Source organism: Tursiops truncatus, chromosome 1 (assembly GCF_011762595.2).
Source record: "Tursiops truncatus isolate mTurTru1 chromosome 1, mTurTru1.mat.Y, whole genome shotgun sequence".
Classification (NCBI taxonomy): domain Eukaryota; kingdom Metazoa; phylum Chordata; class Mammalia; order Artiodactyla; family Delphinidae; genus Tursiops; species Tursiops truncatus.
The window spans coordinates 26,132,124-26,151,734 of NC_047034.1; the positions used below are offsets into that span (position 1 = coordinate 26,132,124).

General features: G+C 40.4%; 2 protein-coding genes across 3 annotated transcripts; one reads left to right on the top strand and one right to left on the bottom strand.

The window, feature by feature from the left end:
* Window positions 1-281: 281 nt before the first annotated feature.
* On the bottom strand, window positions 282-5,693 carry LOC109547504 (keratin-associated protein 3-3-like). Its single transcript, XM_019920398.3, is given in 1 exon segment — window positions 282-5,693. A coding segment is annotated over 1 exon segment (336 nt). The 5' UTR covers window positions 1,985-5,693; the 3' UTR covers window positions 282-1,648.
* A 97-nt stretch (window positions 5,694-5,790) lies between these two features.
* On the top strand, window positions 5,791-14,835 carry HNRNPU (heterogeneous nuclear ribonucleoprotein U). Of its 2 annotated transcripts, none has more exons than XM_019920394.3 (14): window positions 5,791-6,622; window positions 7,457-7,568; window positions 7,657-7,730; window positions 9,671-9,810; window positions 10,383-10,482; window positions 10,827-10,939; window positions 11,285-11,548; window positions 11,728-11,847; window positions 12,182-12,310; window positions 12,398-12,566; window positions 12,825-13,079; window positions 13,388-13,572; window positions 13,935-14,006; window positions 14,466-14,835. In XM_019920394.3, exons 1-14 carry the CDS (start codon window positions 5,932-5,934, stop codon window positions 14,517-14,519), a joined length of 2,478 nt encoding a protein of 825 aa, XP_019775953.1. In that variant the 5' UTR covers window positions 5,791-5,931; the 3' UTR covers window positions 14,520-14,835. The 2 variants fall into 2 exon arrangements, with proteins under 2 accessions (XP_019775953.1, XP_019775954.1); XM_019920395.3 differs by having other exon boundaries at window positions 5,791-6,565.
* Window positions 14,836-19,611: the final 4,776 nt, after the last annotated feature.

Genomic DNA, 19,611 nt, shown 5'->3' on the forward strand with positions numbered 1-19,611 from the left:
CATTAAAATAGAGAAATAGACTACACAGCCTTGGGCCTGGCTCCTCTAAACATGAGTATGAAATCCGTTTTTAACACAATCCTGCTTCACTAGATGGAAGCAATTGTACAGTACACTATAAATGTAGAGGGGAGGACTTGGACATGTAATTAAATCTATGGGCCATAAAAAATCTGTTCAGTAGTTCTAAGAGTTTAGTTTAGGATCACTGACGAACCTTGGTGGTGTTCACTGATGGTGTCCACAATAATAATAGCCAAGTGGAAAGCCGAGCTTGCAAAGAAATTTACTTGTTATTTATTTAGTTATTTTGCTGGTGTTATGCCAAGAAGACTCTGCTGAATAAACTTTATTATTACAGCCTCTGCTTGATTTTTTGATAACTCTCTCTTACAATCAAAAATCCTTCAGTTCAAGTCAGGGTTGCAGTATAGTTCACACATTTTTAGAGGATATTTTCATTTCGGAGCCCCCATCTTGTTCCCCAGTGCAGTGCCAGGCTCTCGGTGAATGTTTTGGGATTGTTTGTTGTTTTTTGGCTGCACTGCACAGCTTGCAGGCTTGTGGGATCTTAGTTCCCTGACCAGGGATTGAACCCGGGCCCTTGGCAGTGAGAGCATGGAGTCCTAACTACCGGACCGCCAGGGAATTCCCTCTTGGTGTTGATGGAAGACACGGCGCAGGTGCTGGAAAAGTCAAGTTCCTCTCCTTGCCCTCAAGGAACTTAGACTAACTTCGAGACAGATAATTATGTCGAAAGTAGAAGGTGAGAGTTTATGAGATAATAATCCCTTTAGTCTTTCATCTCATTCTTGGCTGTTAGGCTCAGAATGGTCTAAATATTTTCTTCACCTTTTCTTATTAGGTACTGTGATACTGGCCAGTTACCAGTAGCGTGTGACAGTGGGCACTTTCTATAAACTCCTCATCGCTCAACCTGCCTCGGTATAAGTTTTGGTAAGTGTTAATTAGTCTTAACCTGGTAAATATTTTAGTTATCAGAAAAGCCCTGATATCTTACTATTAACTACATTATTCTAGTTTTCCTGCAGCTTTCTAATGGGCACATCTTATTCTACAGAAGCTATATAATTTATGTGAAGACAGAGATTCATAACATCAAAGATGAGATGATTCAAACAGTAACCATTTACTTTATTTATTGCCACAGAAATAAAGTTTATTGGAAAACCCATCAAGAAATTATTTTTCCTCTATGAAAATACTCAATATAAGGAATGGGATCTAGGAAGCAACATGACCAACAAAATACGGTCTGGGGAATTCCCTGGAGGTCCAGTGGTTATGACTTTACCCTCTCACTGCTGAGGGCCTGGGTTCTATCCCTGGTCGGGAAACTAAAATCCCACAAGCTGTGCAGACAGAAAAAACAAACAAACAAACAGTCTGAGGTCTTATAGATATCAATACTTTTGATAATAGATGACATTCACCTGCCCAAATGAACCAAATGGTTAGCCAAATAACCATTAAAATTTCTTGATTTTCTTTCCATTAAGATGAAAGGTAGGTTGGGCATATCTAGGCCATCTGGTCTGCCTCAATGTCTGATAAACTACTGAGGCAAGTGAATGCTGAATAGATAGCTTCAGTGTTATCTCCAGGCACTGAGCGAGGCAGTCATCGGTCAGCGGCAGCTTGGGATGCAGAGCTCACAGCAGGGCCGAGTGAAGGTTGTGAGGCTGAGGGTCTCCAGGCCTAGGGTAGGCTGGGATGAGTTGAGCACGAAGCAGGCGGGCACACAGGGCCGAGGAATGCGGCACGGTGGGGGACAGCTGTCATAGCAGGTTGGCTCCGGTAACTAAACCGTGTGTGGGCAGATGCTGGGCAGGCAGACTCCACGTCGGCAGCATTTTTCAGATGAGCAGGTGGTGGTGGCAGGGCCGGTGTGGACACTGCGGCAGTAACGGGAGGCACAGCAAGCCATGGCATTGGGACTCTGGTTTGCTTTTGGAGAAATCATTTACTTTAAACCTTTTAGCCTGTTGTGGTATCCAAGTCTAAAGTAAATGGGAGAATTTTGTACCATTTAAAATTCAAAAACTGTAATACACTAGTTCAAATTTCATGTCTACTACTTAATTATAAAATGCTTAGAGACTCTAATGCAAAGTTTTGAATGTAACAAGTAAAAACCTGAATATGAATGGCCAGTATTTCAAAGTTCAACAGTGCTCCTCCATTGACAGTCTGGAGTCAGCAAGGAGGAAACTCATAGAAGGTTTTCCCTGCAGAGGCTCTACAAATCTTCTAGTCTGCTCTGCTTCATTTATAGATGAGAAAACGAACATCCAGAGATGGTGCAATTTGCCAAAGGTCACACAGCTGGTTACGGTGACAGTGCCAGGCCTAGCAGTGAAGCCTGCACTCTCCTATCCAGACTTCATTTCACTTTTTCCCAGACTGACATCTCACCATGAACAATTCACTGACAATTTACAAAGTATATATAGTTATAATTTCCTAAATAAGATTTAACAATCCAACTCTAGATTTTCTTAAGTTCATTAAATTGCTCGACATAGCTAATGAAGACTAATATATACTGAGCTCTTACTGTGCTTCCAGCCCTGTACTCAGAGTTTACATTATCTCGCTGAATTTTCCCAACAACCTCATGAGGCAGGCATCATTTTAGACATGAGTACCCTCAGGTATAGAGAGATAAATAGATTGCGCAAGATCACACAGCCACTATGTGGTCTAGCTGGGACTGCAACCCAGTTCTGTCTGATTTTTAACCTTGTACTTTTAACCAGAATTTGAAACATCCTCCCTTCTGATTGTGCTTTCCTGTTAGTCTATATGAAAGTGTACTTTTAATACTTAATAATTTGGAGGTACTCGTGACTTCTCATATTTTCGTAAGAAGATGGGATAATGTATCTCAGCGTGTTTCATGCTTCCTTTATTAAATTGGGATTGATTGTGACCGCCAGGGAATTCCCTCTTGGTGGGAAAATAATGGAAAATAATGAACCGATGGAATACCATCTTGAGCCCATTGAATTTAGCATTCTTGTCAGTTCCTGTCACTTCACTACTAACAACCCTTCAGTTTCTTCCTTCTCACTGGAGGCAAAAGCCAAAGTCCTTAAAAAAACACTGGCAAGGCTGCTGGCAATCTGTATCTCCCCTCCTCTCCCTAACCTGCCCGATCTCCCTGCCTATCTTTCACCTCAGGCCTACTTTTTGTTCCCTCCACCTCAAATGTTACCTTACTTCTTAGGCTTCCCTGACCACCCCATTTATAACTGAAAATATCCCATGACTGCAGCACACCCTGCCCCTCTCCTGTTTTACATTGCCCTGCAGTACTTGTTACCGTCTCTATTTTATTTATTGGCTAACTCTACGAGAATGAAGGCATAATTACATAGTTCACTGCTGTATTCCTAGCGCTTGTCTTAGAGGTGCTAAAAAATATTTGCTGAGTGAATTATTGTGACAAACTACAGATTCAGGTATGTGCCTTTGCTTCAACCTCAAAATGTGAGCTATATATTCTGAGCACCCTAACTCTCTAATGCCCTGTCATAGGTCTATTACCCATGGGTAATTCACTAATCATTTTTTGATATTGAGAATTAATTTTCCCCCTTTTCCACTCTGTATTCTTGGTAGTCTCCAGGATTTCAAAAAGGGGGGATTTCAAGTTCCTTATAGGTTCCTCAGCAATTTAGAGAGAGTGATCTGTACTTTTACTGGTCTCCGTAGAACAGGACTATCATAACAGCATTAAAAGTATAAGAAGAAAAAACAATTATTAAAATGAAGTCACTATTTGTACTTTCAAGTGGTAAAATAAAATGTTAAATGGTAGATTTCACCTGTTTGTAAAAAGGCCAAACAGTTAAGATGATGGCTGTTTGAGTATTTACAAAAACTGTTTCTCAGTTAAATGTTGTCTAAGAAGGCCCAGTGTAATGAAAGAACCCTGGGGTGGGGGGAGGACCTCAGCTTCCTGGGCCATAAAATGAGCAGACTGAAGATGATCTCCAGGTTACAAAGGTCTTGGAGGCAAAGCCATGGAATTTTCTCATGCCCATCTAAAGTTATATTTCATGTTTATTATTACAACTGATTTAAGAACAATTGTTATAAATCGGTATTTAGATATACATTTTTCATAGGCTTTTTCCAGTTAAATAGAAATTGTTTTCATATCACTAATACTTAAAATTGTAAATCATATCTAAGGGCACATAAACTTAAATGACCATCATAATAACTATATTTAACTCTGATTCATTAGGGGACTAATTATCCAGCTTGTGAACATTTAAGCCCCCTGTAGTTCTCTTCCTATTTTGAACAAGGGCAAAGAATTTGAAAAGCTCAAATTCCAGTTTGTCACCTGTTTATAAGCTCCAAGGACATTACAACCAAGGGCTAAAATGAGTTTTTGGCACCATTCAGAAGTTCCTATTTTGGGTGCTATCCCTTCCACCTTCATTAACTTGAACTGAGAATTACTAGTACCATACATAATTCATTAATTTCAACTCAAATCATTTCACAAATGTTAAACTTTCATCTTTATATATGACTGCATGGTAAAATACATGATTTTTAAAAGCTGTTGAAAAGAACTTTAAAAATAAAATTTATTAATCAGTTAAATCATACTAGCCTATGGGAGAAAGTTCACATGCTTATTTTTCCAAAGTTCTAATTAAAATTGGGGCAGCATTATTGTGACAGCTAAACCACCAAACAGTGATAGACTAGACTGGAACATTGGCAAACCACTGTGCAGATTCTCTGGGGTTTAAGACGTTCACCTCTATCACATGAGCTTTTATGAGGGTTTCAGCATAATTTGGCCTGAAGTATTCCTATAGGAAAAGTAATAGAATCAAAGTGTGTGACCAGGCTGGGTCTCATCCTCATTGTTAACTACGGGGACTTCATAACTGGATGACCAGATCCTAAACTGGACAGAATAAATCTTAAAGGTGATCCGTCTTTCTGGTAGGTAAAGAAAACACAGAATTGCAATTCTGAGGCGTACAAGGCTTCTTTGGCTAGGAGTGCCACGACAAGGCCTGTAAAGTATATGCTTTGCAGTATGCATATTCCAAAAGCAAGCATTTTTATCTCCCAAACCCTGCATCAGGGGTCATGGGAGAGACAAAAGGAAGGCCCTTCCCGAGTTTAAAATTCAATTCGCAAGGCAGGACTTAGGAAAATTAAACCAAATATTAAACGGAAGAAAATCCCCTGCGTAGAGTAATTGCCAACTTGCGTTGTACAAATCAAAATTGAAATAAAATTTTAGGGCGTTCTAAACAAATAGCTGGAGAAATAGATAAGACAAATCTAAAATGGAAGAAAAGGTGGCGGATTCGAGTTGAAAATGCCAAGTTGAGGACCGAAAGCATTTGGGTAGAAGCAGCCTCCGGGCTGGAAGGCAAATAGCAAACGAGTACTGCCACCAAAGAGCTGGAAAGGCCGATAAATGTTGCAGTGGGTCGGTTTAACTGAAGGAAGTTTCCTCCTCCTCCTCCTCCATTAGCTCGGCCCCAGTTGCAAGCGCAGTGCGCGTCGCCGCGCTCCCGGCCCGCGGCTCGGGTGGGAGCGGGGGGAACAGGCGTGGGAGGGGCGGGGCGAGCGCGGGCGCTCAGCCGGCGCAGGGGCGGGGCGGCTATATTACGTGCGCGGCGCCGCCCCTGCGAGAGGACGTTGCGTGCTCGCTCGCGCCAGGCGGGTCTCCGCGTCTCCCTCGCGAACTCGGTGAAAGGAATTGGCGCCGTTCGACACCAGGCGGATCCGCTCTGCAGCAGCAACCCAGCTCCAGCCGCAGCCGCAGCCGCCGCCTGGGCCGAGGAGCAGCCTCAGCCGCCGCCAGTGGCCGAGTGAGCGGAGCCGAGTTTGAGCCAGCGCCTAGCGGTGAATCGGGGCCTCACCATGAGTTCCTCGCCTGTTAATGTGAAAAAGCTGAAGGTGTCGGAGCTGAAGGAGGAGCTCAAGAAGCGGCGCCTGTCCGACAAGGGCCTCAAGGCCGAGCTCATGGAGCGTCTCCAGGCCGCGCTGGACGACGAGGAGGCCGGGGGCCGCCCCGCCATGGAGCCCGGGAACGGCAGCCTAGACCTGGGCGGGGATTCCGCCGGGCGCTCGGGAGCAGGCCTCGAGCAGGAGGCCGCGGCAGGCGGCGATGACGACGAGGAGGAAGAGGAGGAGGAGGAGGAAGGGATAGCCGCCCTGGATGGCGACCAGATGGAGCTCGGGGAGGAGAACGGCGCCGCGGGGGCGGCCGACTCGGGCCCGATGGAGGAGGAGGAAGCCGCCTCGGAGGACGAGAACGGCGACGACCAGGGCTTCCAGGAAGGGGAGGATGAGCTCGGAGACGAGGAGGAAGCCGCGGGCGACGAGAACGGGCACGGGGAGCAGCAGCCTCAACCGCCGGCGGCGCCGCAGCAACAGCCCCAGCAGCAGCGCGGGGCCGCCAAGGAGGCCGCGGGGAAGAGCAGCGGCCCCACGTCGCTGTTCGCGGTGACGGTGGCGCCGCCCGGGGCGAGGCAGGGCCAGCAGCAGGCGGGAGGTAAGAAGAAGGCGGAAGGCGGCGGAGGCGGCGGTCGCCCCGGGGCTCCGGCGGCGGGTGAGTGCTGCGTGGTTGGTTGCGCGCGGCGGGAGGCCCGCGCGGGGTGGGGACCGTGCCCAGGCCTGCCGGAGCCCCGCTGGGGGAGGAGGGAGCCCCGCCGCGGGAGGGAGCCCCCGGGGGGGGGCGGGGGCCCCTGCGAGGGGGTGGGGGGGAATCCCGGATTAGACGTGAGGCCTCTGCTCGGTGTGTGACGGCGGCGGCAGCGCCTCCATTATGTGGCTGGAGAGCCGGGGTGGGGGGGGGGGGGGACTGCAGCTGCCGCTGGAGGGGGAGGAGCCGCGGTGGCGCCGCCGTGCTGCGTGCGCGCAGTGCGGGCACATGTCTCGGGGGGAGGGGAGGCCCGGGGCCCCGGCAGCGCGCTGTGGCGGCTCCGGGCCGCGGTATTGTGCAAGGCGCGCCGGGCTCGGCGTGACGTCACTTCCGGCGGGCGGGGCCGGGTGGGTCCAGCGGCGAGCAGTACAATGCGGCCGCGGGGAGCGCGGGCCCGGGTGGGGGAGGGGAGTGCGGGCGGGGCGCTTCGGCCCCTCCCCCCTTCCTGAACTCTCTCTGGGATACACGTGGGCTTCGGGCCTGGGCCGCGCTGAGTTTTCATTAGCATTTTCGAATATTCGAGTAGGTTGGCGAAATTAGCAATGTCCTTAGACTGCGTCACTAATTCTAGTCCAGTTCCAAGCGGGTTTTTCTTTGAATTCTCATTTGAGTCGTCGATAGAAAACACTTAAAAAAATGAACGGGGAAAGTCGAGCTTTTTTGGGGCGTCAAAACAGAATAGGTTTTTTTGCTTGTTTTGTTGCGGCGTGGTCTCTTATAAAGGGGTGTCGTGTGTTGTAGGAGACGGCAAAACAGAACAGAAAGGCGGAGATAAAAAGAGAGGTGTTAAAAGACCTCGAGAAGATCATGGCCGTGGCTATTTTGAGTACATTGAAGAGAACAAGTATAGCAGGTAGAGGATGTTAACGTAGTGTTACTTGTCACCTGTTCTTTGTGCTTTGGTGGGGAAAGCTGTATCAGGAGACAATTCTGTCTTTCAGAGCCAAATCTCCTCAGCCACCTGTTGAAGAAGAAGATGAGCACTTCGACGACACAGTTGTTTGTCTTGATACTTGTAAGTGAAGCTGTTTCTGCCCCGTTCCTCCCCCAGTTGTCAAATGTGGTTTTTGGTTACAAAATATTAGAAAACTTAACACGTGTAAACAGCTGTTTTAAAAGTAGGAAGATGATGGCTTATATTCAGATTCTGGTCACTTAATATTTAGTACAGTAGTTGTATTGATAATTTTACAGGCGCTAACAATTTGATGTTTTTTGGTAGGGCTTTAAAGTTCTCATTTGTAGGAATGTGAAATTAATGCCAATATTTGACTGTCTAGCTAATGGAAACTTGTAAGACTACTTATAACTTGTCTATTTAGGCTTCTACGATAAATGTCATTTTTTTGTGGGATTATGTTAAGTGAGCTCTTTGGGCTTAGTTAAATATTAATGGCTTTTCCATTAGCACGCCATTATATTCCCTATTCTAAAAGATTGTAATAATACTTTTTCAATAACTGCTCTTTTGTTCTCAATTCCAGTTCAGTAGCTGCTGCTTTAAGCTAAGTTGATTTCTTCCAAAGACCTGGGGCAGCAGCAGTGGGCTATCACTGGGCCACTAGCTTTCTTCAGCAGCGAATGGTATCAATGGCAGCGCTGTAAATACTGCTACTTTACCCAGTTGGGTTGCAATTGAGTATGAGGAAGTATTGCAAACCTCTAAATGGGCCTTGGCTGTCAGATTCCTAATTTTTCTAATACAAAAAAAAAATCGTTTGGTGTAGTGATCAGAAAGTACAATTCTTTCTGTGATAGAACAAAGGGTAGAAATAATTGCTTAGAGGTAAAGTGTCAACTTGTCCTGTAGATTAAGGAGTTGAAGCTTAGAGTCTCATGTTTTGGAATACATATGGTTTTCATTTAGATGTGTAAGGCAGTGTAAATATAAGTCTTGATTTCTTATTGCATACGCTTTACCGCATAGTTGAGATAGTGGAGTGTTTGTGTTTTTTTTTTTTTTTTTAAAGACTTGCCCATGGAAGAGTAGTTGAATGTTTTACGTTAAATTCAGTTGCTTAAATATTGGCGAGATACTGAAGCAATGATTTGGCAAGGTAATACTATTATAAAAGGCTTTTAGCTCCTCACCTAGGGATATCAATTTAAGTGCATTATTGGGTTCAAACACAATTGGTTGAATTGAAAATTCTGTTAGTGATGATCGGGAATAAAAGAACAAAGCTAATTTAAGGAGAATTCCAAACTGTAGATTTAATTTCATATCACCAGTAGCTTTCCAACTTCAGCTCCCTTGACTGAGAACTCAGAAGGTGCATGCTAATGAGCCAGTGACCCAAAGGTAGCTAGGTTAAAGACGTTTTGGATTTGGATTATTCCAAAGTGTGTAATCCCCCATTGTTATTGATTAACAGGCAAGTCTGGGGAAAGGGGACCTAAAATGCTGTAGTAGTAACAGCATTAGATGACCAGGTTTGTATTTTGCAGATTGAAACTGCCTTAACAAGTTTTAGCAAACAATTTAAGATCTAGAGCCCCTGTAAAGTGCAGGATCAACAGCTCATACTCGTATTTTAAAATACGTGATCATGGCCTCCCTTCAGTTTTATTGTGGCACTGGTAAATTCTACCTGGTCTGGCATGCTTCACTTTGATTTCCTGCTATCCTCTACTGCTTGCCTCTAAATCAAGGTAAAGAGCAGAGCAGGTATGTATTAATGTCACATTGTCTTGATTATTTTATATACTTAAAATACACATACTAAACCTCGATATTTGTTAGTTGCACAGGTAGTGTATGCTCTAGTTCATAATTTGGCAAGAATTGACTTGGTGGGAGCGGGGCTTGAACTGAAAATTCGAACAACAGCATGATCTGTAAAAATGTATGCAACATTAAGAAATATGGGAAAATTTAATAAAGTTTTGTCTACATAGCAGATACATTTGTATTGGATATCAAAAGAAATAATATGGTATTTGATATAATTGCAGATAATTGTGATCTACATTTTAAAATATCAAGAGATCGCCTCAGTGCTTCTTCCCTTACTATGGAGAGTTTTGCTTTTCTTTGGGCTGGAGGAAGGGCATCCTATGGTGTGTCAAAAGGCAAAGTCTGTTTTGAGATGAAGGTAAATGCAATTTTGTGATGATGTCTTTTTTTCCTTAAGAACCTTTGTGAGTTTTTCCCTGACACTTAGATGTCATTGGAACTTGTAATTTTTCAAGTTTTTGTGGGACTTGGAATCTATGATTTGTAACAGTTTAGGATGTTTGTTATATTAGAAGTTGCCATATAGAGCCAGCCTAATTTTTATTTAGGGTGTTCATTTTTTATCAGGCACTTGAAAGGCCCACCATGGGTTTGAAAATAAATTTGGTTAGGCTTCTGTTTCTGTTCCAGAGAAAAAGCATGTTAAGTGAATACTTTAGTTGGTTTTGAGTATTGAGAATATGTAATTTCAATGTTTTCTTCTAAACGTGAATTAATCAAGTACTTAACCATTTTCCGTTTCAAGTTAAAAGCCCTTACATCAGTTGTTGAAGTTCTTGCGAATGTTAGGGGGTAGAGTAGAGTTGGTATCTTTCTGTACTTTGTAGCTGGAGAAAAATTAGCCCATTGCCCGAATGAAATAAACCAGCGTTGGTTCAGTGGTTTATTTTCCTTCGTTTACAGTTTAATCATTTATGATTTGACTTCCAGGTTACAGAGAAGATCCCAGTAAGGCATTTATATACAAAAGATATTGACATACACGAAGTTCGGATTGGCTGGTCACTAACCACAAGTGGAATGTTGCTTGGTAAAGTTTCCATTTGAGTATCTATGTACTCATGAGTGTTCAGGGTTTGATTTCAGTAATTAGACTAGAAGGCATTCTAAACTTTTTGCCTGTTTTTAGAGATGAATAATAATAACATGGACACTGGCTAAATTTTAGCTTTTCTTTCTTTGTGGTTACTTGGTTTATGACTGATGGTTGAAATAGAATATTATCCATGGTATGCAATTTGTCAGCTAGTTATATAACCACCTAGCTCTCATTAACTTTATATCTAGTATAAACCCTACATCTGGGATGTTAAAAGTACGTGGGTCATTGGACTTTGGAGAAACTGATTTCATGAAAGTTAATTATTTTCTTAGGTGAAGAAGAATTTTCTTATGGGTATTCTCTAAAAGGAATAAAAACATGCAGCTGTGAGACTGAAGATTATGGAGAGAAGTTTGATGAAAATGATGTGATTACATGTTTTGTTGTAAGTCGTAGCTAAATTTCTACATATAAATAGCAAGTTAGTAGATAAGAGTATTTTAACATTATATTGTTGTCAGTTTTCAATACTAATTCATTTTGACTGAAAACTACTTAATGTGAAGTTGATCCGAAAATCTAGTCTTTTAGGGCAATATTAATTTCTGCTTGTGGATATAGGTGTTCTAGTTGTATATAACGAAATGTTACCAAAGCTCTTTAACATACAACCTAAATATGTTTTCTACAGGATAAAGCTTCACTCCTAACTTGAATTTTGAAGTTTTTTTTAAAAGAAGTATTATAAGAAGTAGATTAAAACCCATTAATTTTTTTCTCCAATTAACAGAACTTTGAAAGTGATGAAGTAGAACTCTCCTATGCAAAGAATGGACAAGATCTTGGCATTGCCTTCAAAATCAGTAAGGAAGTTCTTGCTGGACGACCACTCTTCCCGCATGTTCTGTGCCACAACTGTGCGGTTGAGTTTAATTTTGGTCAGAAGGAAAAGCCATATTTTCCAATACCTGAAGACTATACTTTTATCCAGAATGTCCCCTTGGAGGATCGAGTTAGAGGACCAAAGGGGCCTGAAGAGAAGAAAGATTGTGAAGTAAGTCACTTTAAAAAAAGAATTTTGAAGGTTGCTTTTGCTTGGCAAAAATGACATTTAGAAGAGTTGGATGGTTGCTCTGTTTAATTTACTAACTGCCATACATGTTAAAGTTCAGATATGTAAACTGAGCTTTTGTGCATTAAAAAAAAATATTTAAAGAATTCTTTCCATTGTAGGTGGTTATGATGATTGGCTTGCCAGGAGCTGGAAAAACTACCTGGGTTACTAAACATGCAGCAGAAAATCCTGGTAAATACAACATTCTTGGAACAAACACCATAATGGATAAAATGATGGTAAGTAGATTGGGCATGATTTCAGCATTTTTAAGACTAGAAGGTATGCGGGGTAACGGTTTTGTCTTTATTCATTTTGTGTTAGTATCTTAGAGATAGGAGTTCGGGCAGTTAAACTGGTTATTTAAGCAGGCTCTTTACCTGTAAGGTAAACTGCCTTCCAATGGCTAGCTTAGGCTTCCTTCTCTTTTCTATAGAAGGTTTTGGACTCGGATTATCCAGTAGCTAAAAATGAATTGAAGCCACTGGGTGTTGTTACAGTATAAAATATCCTTTTCTGTAGCAATGAGAAAAGGCAATATTTAAATTTTGAAACTTTAACTTTTAAAAATAGGTGGCAGGTTTTAAGAAGCAAATGGCAGATACTGGGAAACTAAACACGCTGTTGCAGAGAGCTCCACAGTGTCTTGGAAAGTTTATTGAGATTGCTGCCCGTAAGAAGAGAAATTTCATTTTGGATCAGGTGAGCTGCAGCTTTGAGATTGAAAAAAGTAACTGATAATTATAGAATTAATGTTTGGGGTTATAAACTTTTTTTTTTTTTTTAAAGACAAATGTGTCTGCTGCTGCCCAGAGGAGAAAAATGTGCCTGTTTGCAGGCTTCCAACGAAAAGCTGTTGTAGTTTGCCCAAAAGATGAAGACTATAAGCAAAGAACACAGAAGAAAGCAGAAGTAGAGGGAAAAGACCTACCGGAACATGCAGTCCTCAAAATGAAAGGCATGAAATTTATTTCTACTGTTATGTTAAATATCTTTCTGTGATTTATATCTGTGAACTTAAATTTTGTGTCAGTAATACTGTTTCAGGAGTTAACTCTGTAAATGAGCGTACTTCACTTGTTTAAGAAAATGTAATTAAAACATGAATAGATATTGTATGCTTTGCAGGAATTAAGCTGCTTGAGAGTTGTAGGCTCTAGGATTGTGAATGTGTATGTAGTGGATTTGTAGGTTAATACGATTTAATGTTTTGTAGGAAACTTCACTCTGCCAGAAGTAGCTGAGTGCTTTGATGAAATAACGTATGTTGAACTTCAGAAGGAGGAAGCCCAAAAACTTTTGGAGCAATATAAGGAAGAAAGCAAAAAAGCTCTTCCACCGGAAAAGAAGCAGAACACAGGCTCAAAGAAGAGCAATAAAAATAAGAGTGGCAAGAACCAGTTTAACAGAGGTGGTGGCCATAGAGGGCGCGGTGGATTCAATATGCGTGGTGGAAATTTCAGAGGAGGAGGCAAGTTAATTTTGAGTATTATTTATTTGGTTCAATGTTGAAACAAGTGGTAATCTGTAATCTTCTAGTTTGGGTCTGTATGTTTTTCTGCTGAATTTAACATAGGAAGTTTTTGATCCTCATGTCCTAGCTGTCTTAGTAACCATAGTAAAATACTTCATGCGATTTGATGGTAAACACACCTAGGTTATGTTGAATGGTTAAATTAAACATTTTTTTCATAAAATAAAGGAATGGTCCAGAAGAACCCTAAGTCGTGTGTAAAGAAGGTAACAACACACTGTTAAATGAAACGTCTCTTGTTTTAGCTCCTGGGAACCGTGGTGGATATAATAGGAGGGGCAATATGCCACAGAGAGGTGGTGGCGGTGGCGGAAGTGGTGGAATTGGCTATCCATATCCTCGTGGCCCTGTTTTTCCCAGCCGAGGCGGTTATTCAAACAGAGGGAATTACAACAGAGGTGGAATGCCTAACAGAGGGAACTACAACCAGGTAATGATTTAAGATTCCTGTATACACTGTTTCTCTATATAGTTTAGTCTGGAAAGTTAAAGGCATATGTTGCGCAGCCTCAGAAAGAGTTAGGAACACAGCATGTATGCATAGTGATGGTAAAATGAGTCAATTTCATTTATATTGATTTTTCAGGTGCATTAACTATAGCAACAAGTCAGGTGATGTCTCATAGCGAATAAGTTAATCACCTGAGAGCAAACGCAGCAGAGAGTGCTCAGAGGTTAATGGCTGACTGGCAATCTTACCTATTTCTGTGGCTGTGTCTCCTCTTCTCCCCCTGCCCCATATACAAACCTAACAACTTGTGCTCTTTTTAAAGGTTCTTTTCTTTTTTGTAGAACTTCAGAGGACGAGGAAACAATCGTGGCTACAAAAATCAATCTCAGGGCTACAACCAGTGGCAGCAGGGTGTAAGTAATTCCTTATGTGCTTTTTTGTACATTTAATTGTATCTTGAATTCGTAAGAGTCAACCTTGAAAAAAGATCTTGTCCAGGGATTGAAGTGTTTATAAGTGTTACAGGGCAAGGTGTGAATTGTGTTGCAGTTGTAGCCATAATGTCTTTTGAAGACAAAATAGGTTGGAGTTTGCTGTAACTTAATATTTTAAATAAAATAGTATTTAATACATATGGTTCTTTTTACTGCTAGCTTTAATTGTATAAACTAACCAAGTCATAATGTGTTTCCTTTTGTAATGTGTATTGATAATGGGATATTAATACCAACTAAATCTGGCTTGATAAATCAGAGGTATGACAGGTATAAATTTGTCTCCAGCAATTACTCTGAATTAGATTGTCATTTCCTAAAAGCAGTTTGAGTGGCTTATTGATGTTTTTTCTTTAAAAAAAAAATTTTCTCTTACAGCAATTCTGGGGTCAGAAGCCATGGAGTCAGCATTATCACCAAGGATATTATTGAATACCCAAATAAAACGAACTGATACATATTTCTCCAAAACCTTCACAAGAAGTCGACTGTTTTCTTTAGTAGGCTAACTTTTTAAACATTCCACAAGAGGAAGTGCCTGCGGGTTCCTTTTTTAGAAGCTTTGTGGGTTGATTTTTTTTTTTCTTTTCTTTTTTGTACATTTTTAATTGCAGTTTTAAAGTGAATCGTAAGAGAACCTCAGCATTGTGCACGATAAGAGAATGTGTCAGTATTTCAGGGTTCTACATTTTATCTGTAAAATGTGACTTTTTTTTTTATCACAACAAAAGTAAAATGTTGCTTTGTACCTGGTGTCTTTTATTAAGAATTTACTCCCCCCATTTCTCAGAGATAACAGTCGGGAGTTATTGTCACAATATAATAGAAATGTTAGCAACCAGATTCATGTAAGGACTAAGTGGTCCTCATGAATTGCATAAGACTCTGTACTGCTCGTATTACACTCCATCCTCTCTGTAGTTTGCTGAGTAGTGGAGGGGTAAGCTAAATAGTAGTTTTTGACAGTAACTGGGAAGGCTCTTTCTTTTTAAGTAACAATGCAATTGGCATATTTGGGAATGAAGATAAAATTTGGAACTAAGATAGAGAAGATGGAGTGTATGTAGAAGGGCTGTTAAAAATGTAAAACTTGGTTGCATTATTTGTGGAGGCTCAAACTTGTGAAGGTTAAATACCATAATTTTTCCATTTGTTCTGCATTTTGATTCTGAAAAGAAAGCTGGCTTTGCCCATTTCTTATTAAAAAAACTTGTTGTAAATCCAGTTGTCTAATGGGATCTATATGAAGTTAGCTATGTCTGTATGCCCTTCTCCCACAAAATACTGTATAACTAGTGTGCTTGTAGTAGTTAACTCCACCATCTTTGTAAGCTAATGAAATTGTGAGTCACCCATTTATATCTTAATTTTTAATCATGTCAGTTCTTGAATGGGTATCTCCTTAGCCTGCTGATTTCTTTTTCTTTCTAAAGAAAGTGGGTGGAGAAATTAATTTAGACGTTTGTTTGCAATAAAAAGAATTCATTTTACTCTCGTTTTGGGATTCTCGCCATCAAGGTTCAAAATCCCTTTATGAAACTCCCAAGAGGAGAAAATTTAAGTGTGTGCTTTCTGGACAGCTTATTCTCTGTACTTGGAACATTTAGGTTTTAAAAACTTAAATGTGTACTGACAATTGACTTTTTAAATTATGAAGTAAAGTTGAATGCTTCCCTTCCCCTCCCCGCCCAGATGACTTTTAACATTTAATGAGGGGAAAAGGTACTGGCTGGGAGAAGTTAACACTCAGTTTATCATCTTTACAAAATGCTAATGGCTGTCCTCAACTGATAATTATATATACATCTGTATAATACATGAAACTCTGGGAATAGATGCTTTTAGAAGCCATCATGCAAGCCAGTCACTACTACACAACACTGCTAACTTAACTGTAGTTATGTGATAACATTAGATCCCCTAATTGTAATTTTATTGGGTTTGCACAGAACACTTAATCTTCTAAAGGACCCTCACTCATGTGAGGTGAGGAATCAGGAGTCAAACTGTAGAACTAAAACTTGACATCAGTTTAGTGTTTCATTGGTGTTTTAGGTTGCTTCTGGTAAGTATAGGTTTGTTTATATTTGACTGCTTAGATTTTTGTTTTAGCCATTTAAAATCAGATTTTTAACTATTTATACTCCTAGGAATTTTCTTGCTAAAGGATGAGCTGGAGTTGAGTTTCAGATGATGGTGTAGGTTCAGTTGAGAATTTTTTGGCCTATAACCCTACAGTTAACCATAGGAATACTTAACAGTACAAGATAGTGCCTCAGGGGCTTTTGTCTTTCTAGCAATTAACTTAATGCAAGCAACCATTTGCATGAGTCTGCTTTTCAGTATACATCAGTATTACTGGGGTTGTATAGACTTATGTGGGGGGTGGGGGGGAGTAAGGTTTGTTGCTAATCAGTGTTTGTGTCCTAAATGTTTAGGTGCTATTGAAAAATCTTGGATATACCTTCTAGCTTAAAATTGCTTATTAAAGAATTCATATTCTAATCATCGCAGTGGGAGAGTGATGGCCAAGTGACATTTGGTAGGCTGTCATGCCTGTGCAGCACAGAAAATTTTGGGAAGAGATGGGATAGATAAAAATGCCCAGGAAAATGTTAAGTTTGAAGAAGCAGTTTCAAGGTCAGAATTAATAGTAACACCTGCATTTGTATGAAGTGACATAATCCTAGAGAGTATTTAAGAAATTAAGAAGAGGGAGTGCACCATATAGCAAATAAAAAAAGTTGATGCCAAGTTTGGCAGAACGAGATCTGTAAATGAGAAACTTGGTTTATTGTTCACCCCTTCCCTTGCCTACCTCCCCTCAATGGCAAGCAAAACACTGAATAAACAAAAATTATCTGAACAGATGTCCCAATTATACCCTGAGAAAACTCACCTGTGAGATTGCTCTTGGTTTAAGGGGTGCTTTCACTAGAAACTTTTGCATATAGTTACTTAATACCTATCATCCTGAAGCAAGAATTGGATTAGATTGGTTACTAAGACATTAATCAGGAAAGAACAGAAAGTGCTTTAAGTTAGAAATCATAAAGTAACTGGAACTGTAAAAAGTTTTCTTTGTTGCTGGTAGTTTACGCCTTGTTACTCCTATCTAGCCTTTGGTGGCTGGCTCTGGCTCAGACCTAGAAGGCTGAGACCAGCTTCTGGCCCTGATACCCAAACAGCAAGATGAAATCTTAAAAATGAAGTATGAGTCAAATCAATATGACATTGAAGTGACAAGAAGCCATATTAAATCTAGGAAACGATAAGCTGTCATTTGCCTAGGATCCTGTCTGAAAATAAATATGGAACTAGATGTCTTGAACACTCACAAGATTTTAAAGCTTCTTAAAGACAGTTTTCCTTGAAAAAATACTGTTTTCGAGGAAAGGTAACTTGGTAGTATTTCTTTTTCACCTCCTGTGGAGTTTACTTTCATGGATAGACTGTTTTGTATTCGCCTCAGTTGTGGAAATTGACATTTTTCTATGAACTTTTACTTAATATAAATTGGCTTTTATCCTAGGATTGTTTTTTATAACCCATCCCATTGCACAAATGAGGAAACATTTTGATAGCTTATAAGGCAATGGTATAGGCATCTTTCACATGTAAAGATCTGTAAGGGTATTTCTGATGTGCTTTTAAAAGCCTAAACCAGAATAAACTTACTAAGGAAGGCATAAACTTGTATCTTCAGTCCAAGTCGTAGTTGCTGGTATTAGACATAAAACACATCTTAAAATCATTAGTTTCCATAATTTCCTTCTTACACATTGAAATGTTTTGAATCTAGACTTGGTCATTGTTCATATTTCTGGGGCTCTGGACTTTATAAAAATGGGTTTAGGTTTTAACATTTTAGTAATAGTTAATGAAAGTAAGGGTGTATGTTAATGGCAATGGCCTGGCAATAAGTTGCAATGCTTAGTTTATGTATTGGAACTCTTGCTTATGCGTGAGTTTTAAGGGACTGTTAAATTAGTGCTTTGAATTAGAAACTTACCAACTGCCTCATCTCTAAACAGCAATTTGGACTTATTAGGTTAAACCATGGTTTCTTCAAATCATTAATTGCCTTAACTAAAAAATAGGTAAAACTGCAATATCCTTGTGATGTGGAGAGCCTTTATCTTGGGTAATTTTCAGATGTGACTTTTTTTGGCCTTGTCATTGCACAACTTCTGTGCTAAAACATGCAGGTAATAGATCCAGCCAGTTCAGTGCTTAGGCTGCTCTAATCCCCAGTTCTTAACTTAGTACTACAGGTACATGTTTACAAGACATAGTAAAATTACATTGTCCACCTAACTCCTGTTGAAGTGACATTTGTTTTATTAATCCATACTAATCTTGATGTTTGAAAAGTAAATCCTTAAGAATTTGGAAATGACCTACAGTACTGATGGATGTAGTATGTGTCCCCTAGTGTTGAGGTAGGAAAAAAATCAAAACCCAGCATCCCCAAGTACCTTAACGTTAATCTTAAACTATAAACTTGTGAATTTGAACAGGAAATAACCTACCTTAACATATAATTTTTATATATTTTGCTGATTAGGTATGCCATTTTATTTGGTGGTCACATTTAGTAAATTTCAACCATGCAGATAGCTGGATCTCAGAAAATAATAGCTTTAGGTAGGAGGGAAATGGCTAACAAAGATAAGTAGGCATATATACTTTCACATCTTAGCCGATTGACTAAAGATATAGGGTGATAGGATATGTTCAGTTAGTTTGCCCAAGGAATTAGTCCATGAGGAATGGTAGACTGGAAATAGGTGGGAATATTACCCATAATGTTAACCAGAATTACTCAAAAAAATGTAACACCTGTAAATTGTGCAGTTAGGTTGGGAATGTGCTGTCCACCTGGGAAGCTGAATAAGTACAACTTGTTGGCATTATGTAGACAGTTGGTGCTTTCACTGGTGATTGTAGATCCAATATTAGGGGAGTAAATGTTGCAGATAACTGATAGGCCAGGACATCTGTAATCTGTTTGGTTAGGTGAGTTATTGGGACAAGAACTTAATCGTGTGTTTAATGTGTAATCATTTTATCACCTAGGAGTATTACAATTTTTTTTTCCTTTTCATGCCAGGAATCAACATATACTTGCATCTTGACAAGGAACAGGGGTTTTGCTTTTAAACAAAACTGGATCTGTGGGTATGAGAAACTATTATAGTTGAAAGTGATGTGGGAATACCAGTCCAGGCAAATGGAGAAATGTCTTATGGAAAGTTAATTTGTTCTGTTAATTTGTTCAGTTGTTCAAATATTTCAGTTAAAATCACAGCGCAACACCAATGGCACAGCAGTTATTCCTGAGCATGCCCAGCTTGGGTATCTGCACAACTGGATGTTATGAAGGGACTACAGGCCTGGAAAGCTAGCATAGTGTTTAAAACCTGTAAACACTGAACTGTTGTGGCATGTTCTTTTCTGCCAGTCCTCTAATACTCCATTCTGTGATCTTACAAGAAGTAAAATTAGTTTTGCCTAGTAAGAT

What these genes read in the sequence shown, in the direction of transcription:
- HNRNPU (XM_019920394.3), top strand. Translation starts at nt 5,932, where the DNA reads ATGAGTTCCTCGCCTGTTAATGTGAAAAAGCTGAAGGTGTCGGAGCTG. An exon ending in TGCAGTCCTCAAAATGAAAG is followed by an intron (nt 12,567 to 12,824) that starts GCATGAAATTTA and finishes AATGTTTTGTAG; the next exon opens with GAAACTTCACTCTGCCAGAA. An exon ending in ACAGAGGGAACTACAACCAG is followed by an intron (nt 13,573 to 13,934) that starts GTAATGATTTAA and finishes TCTTTTTTGTAG; the next exon opens with AACTTCAGAGGACGAGGAAA.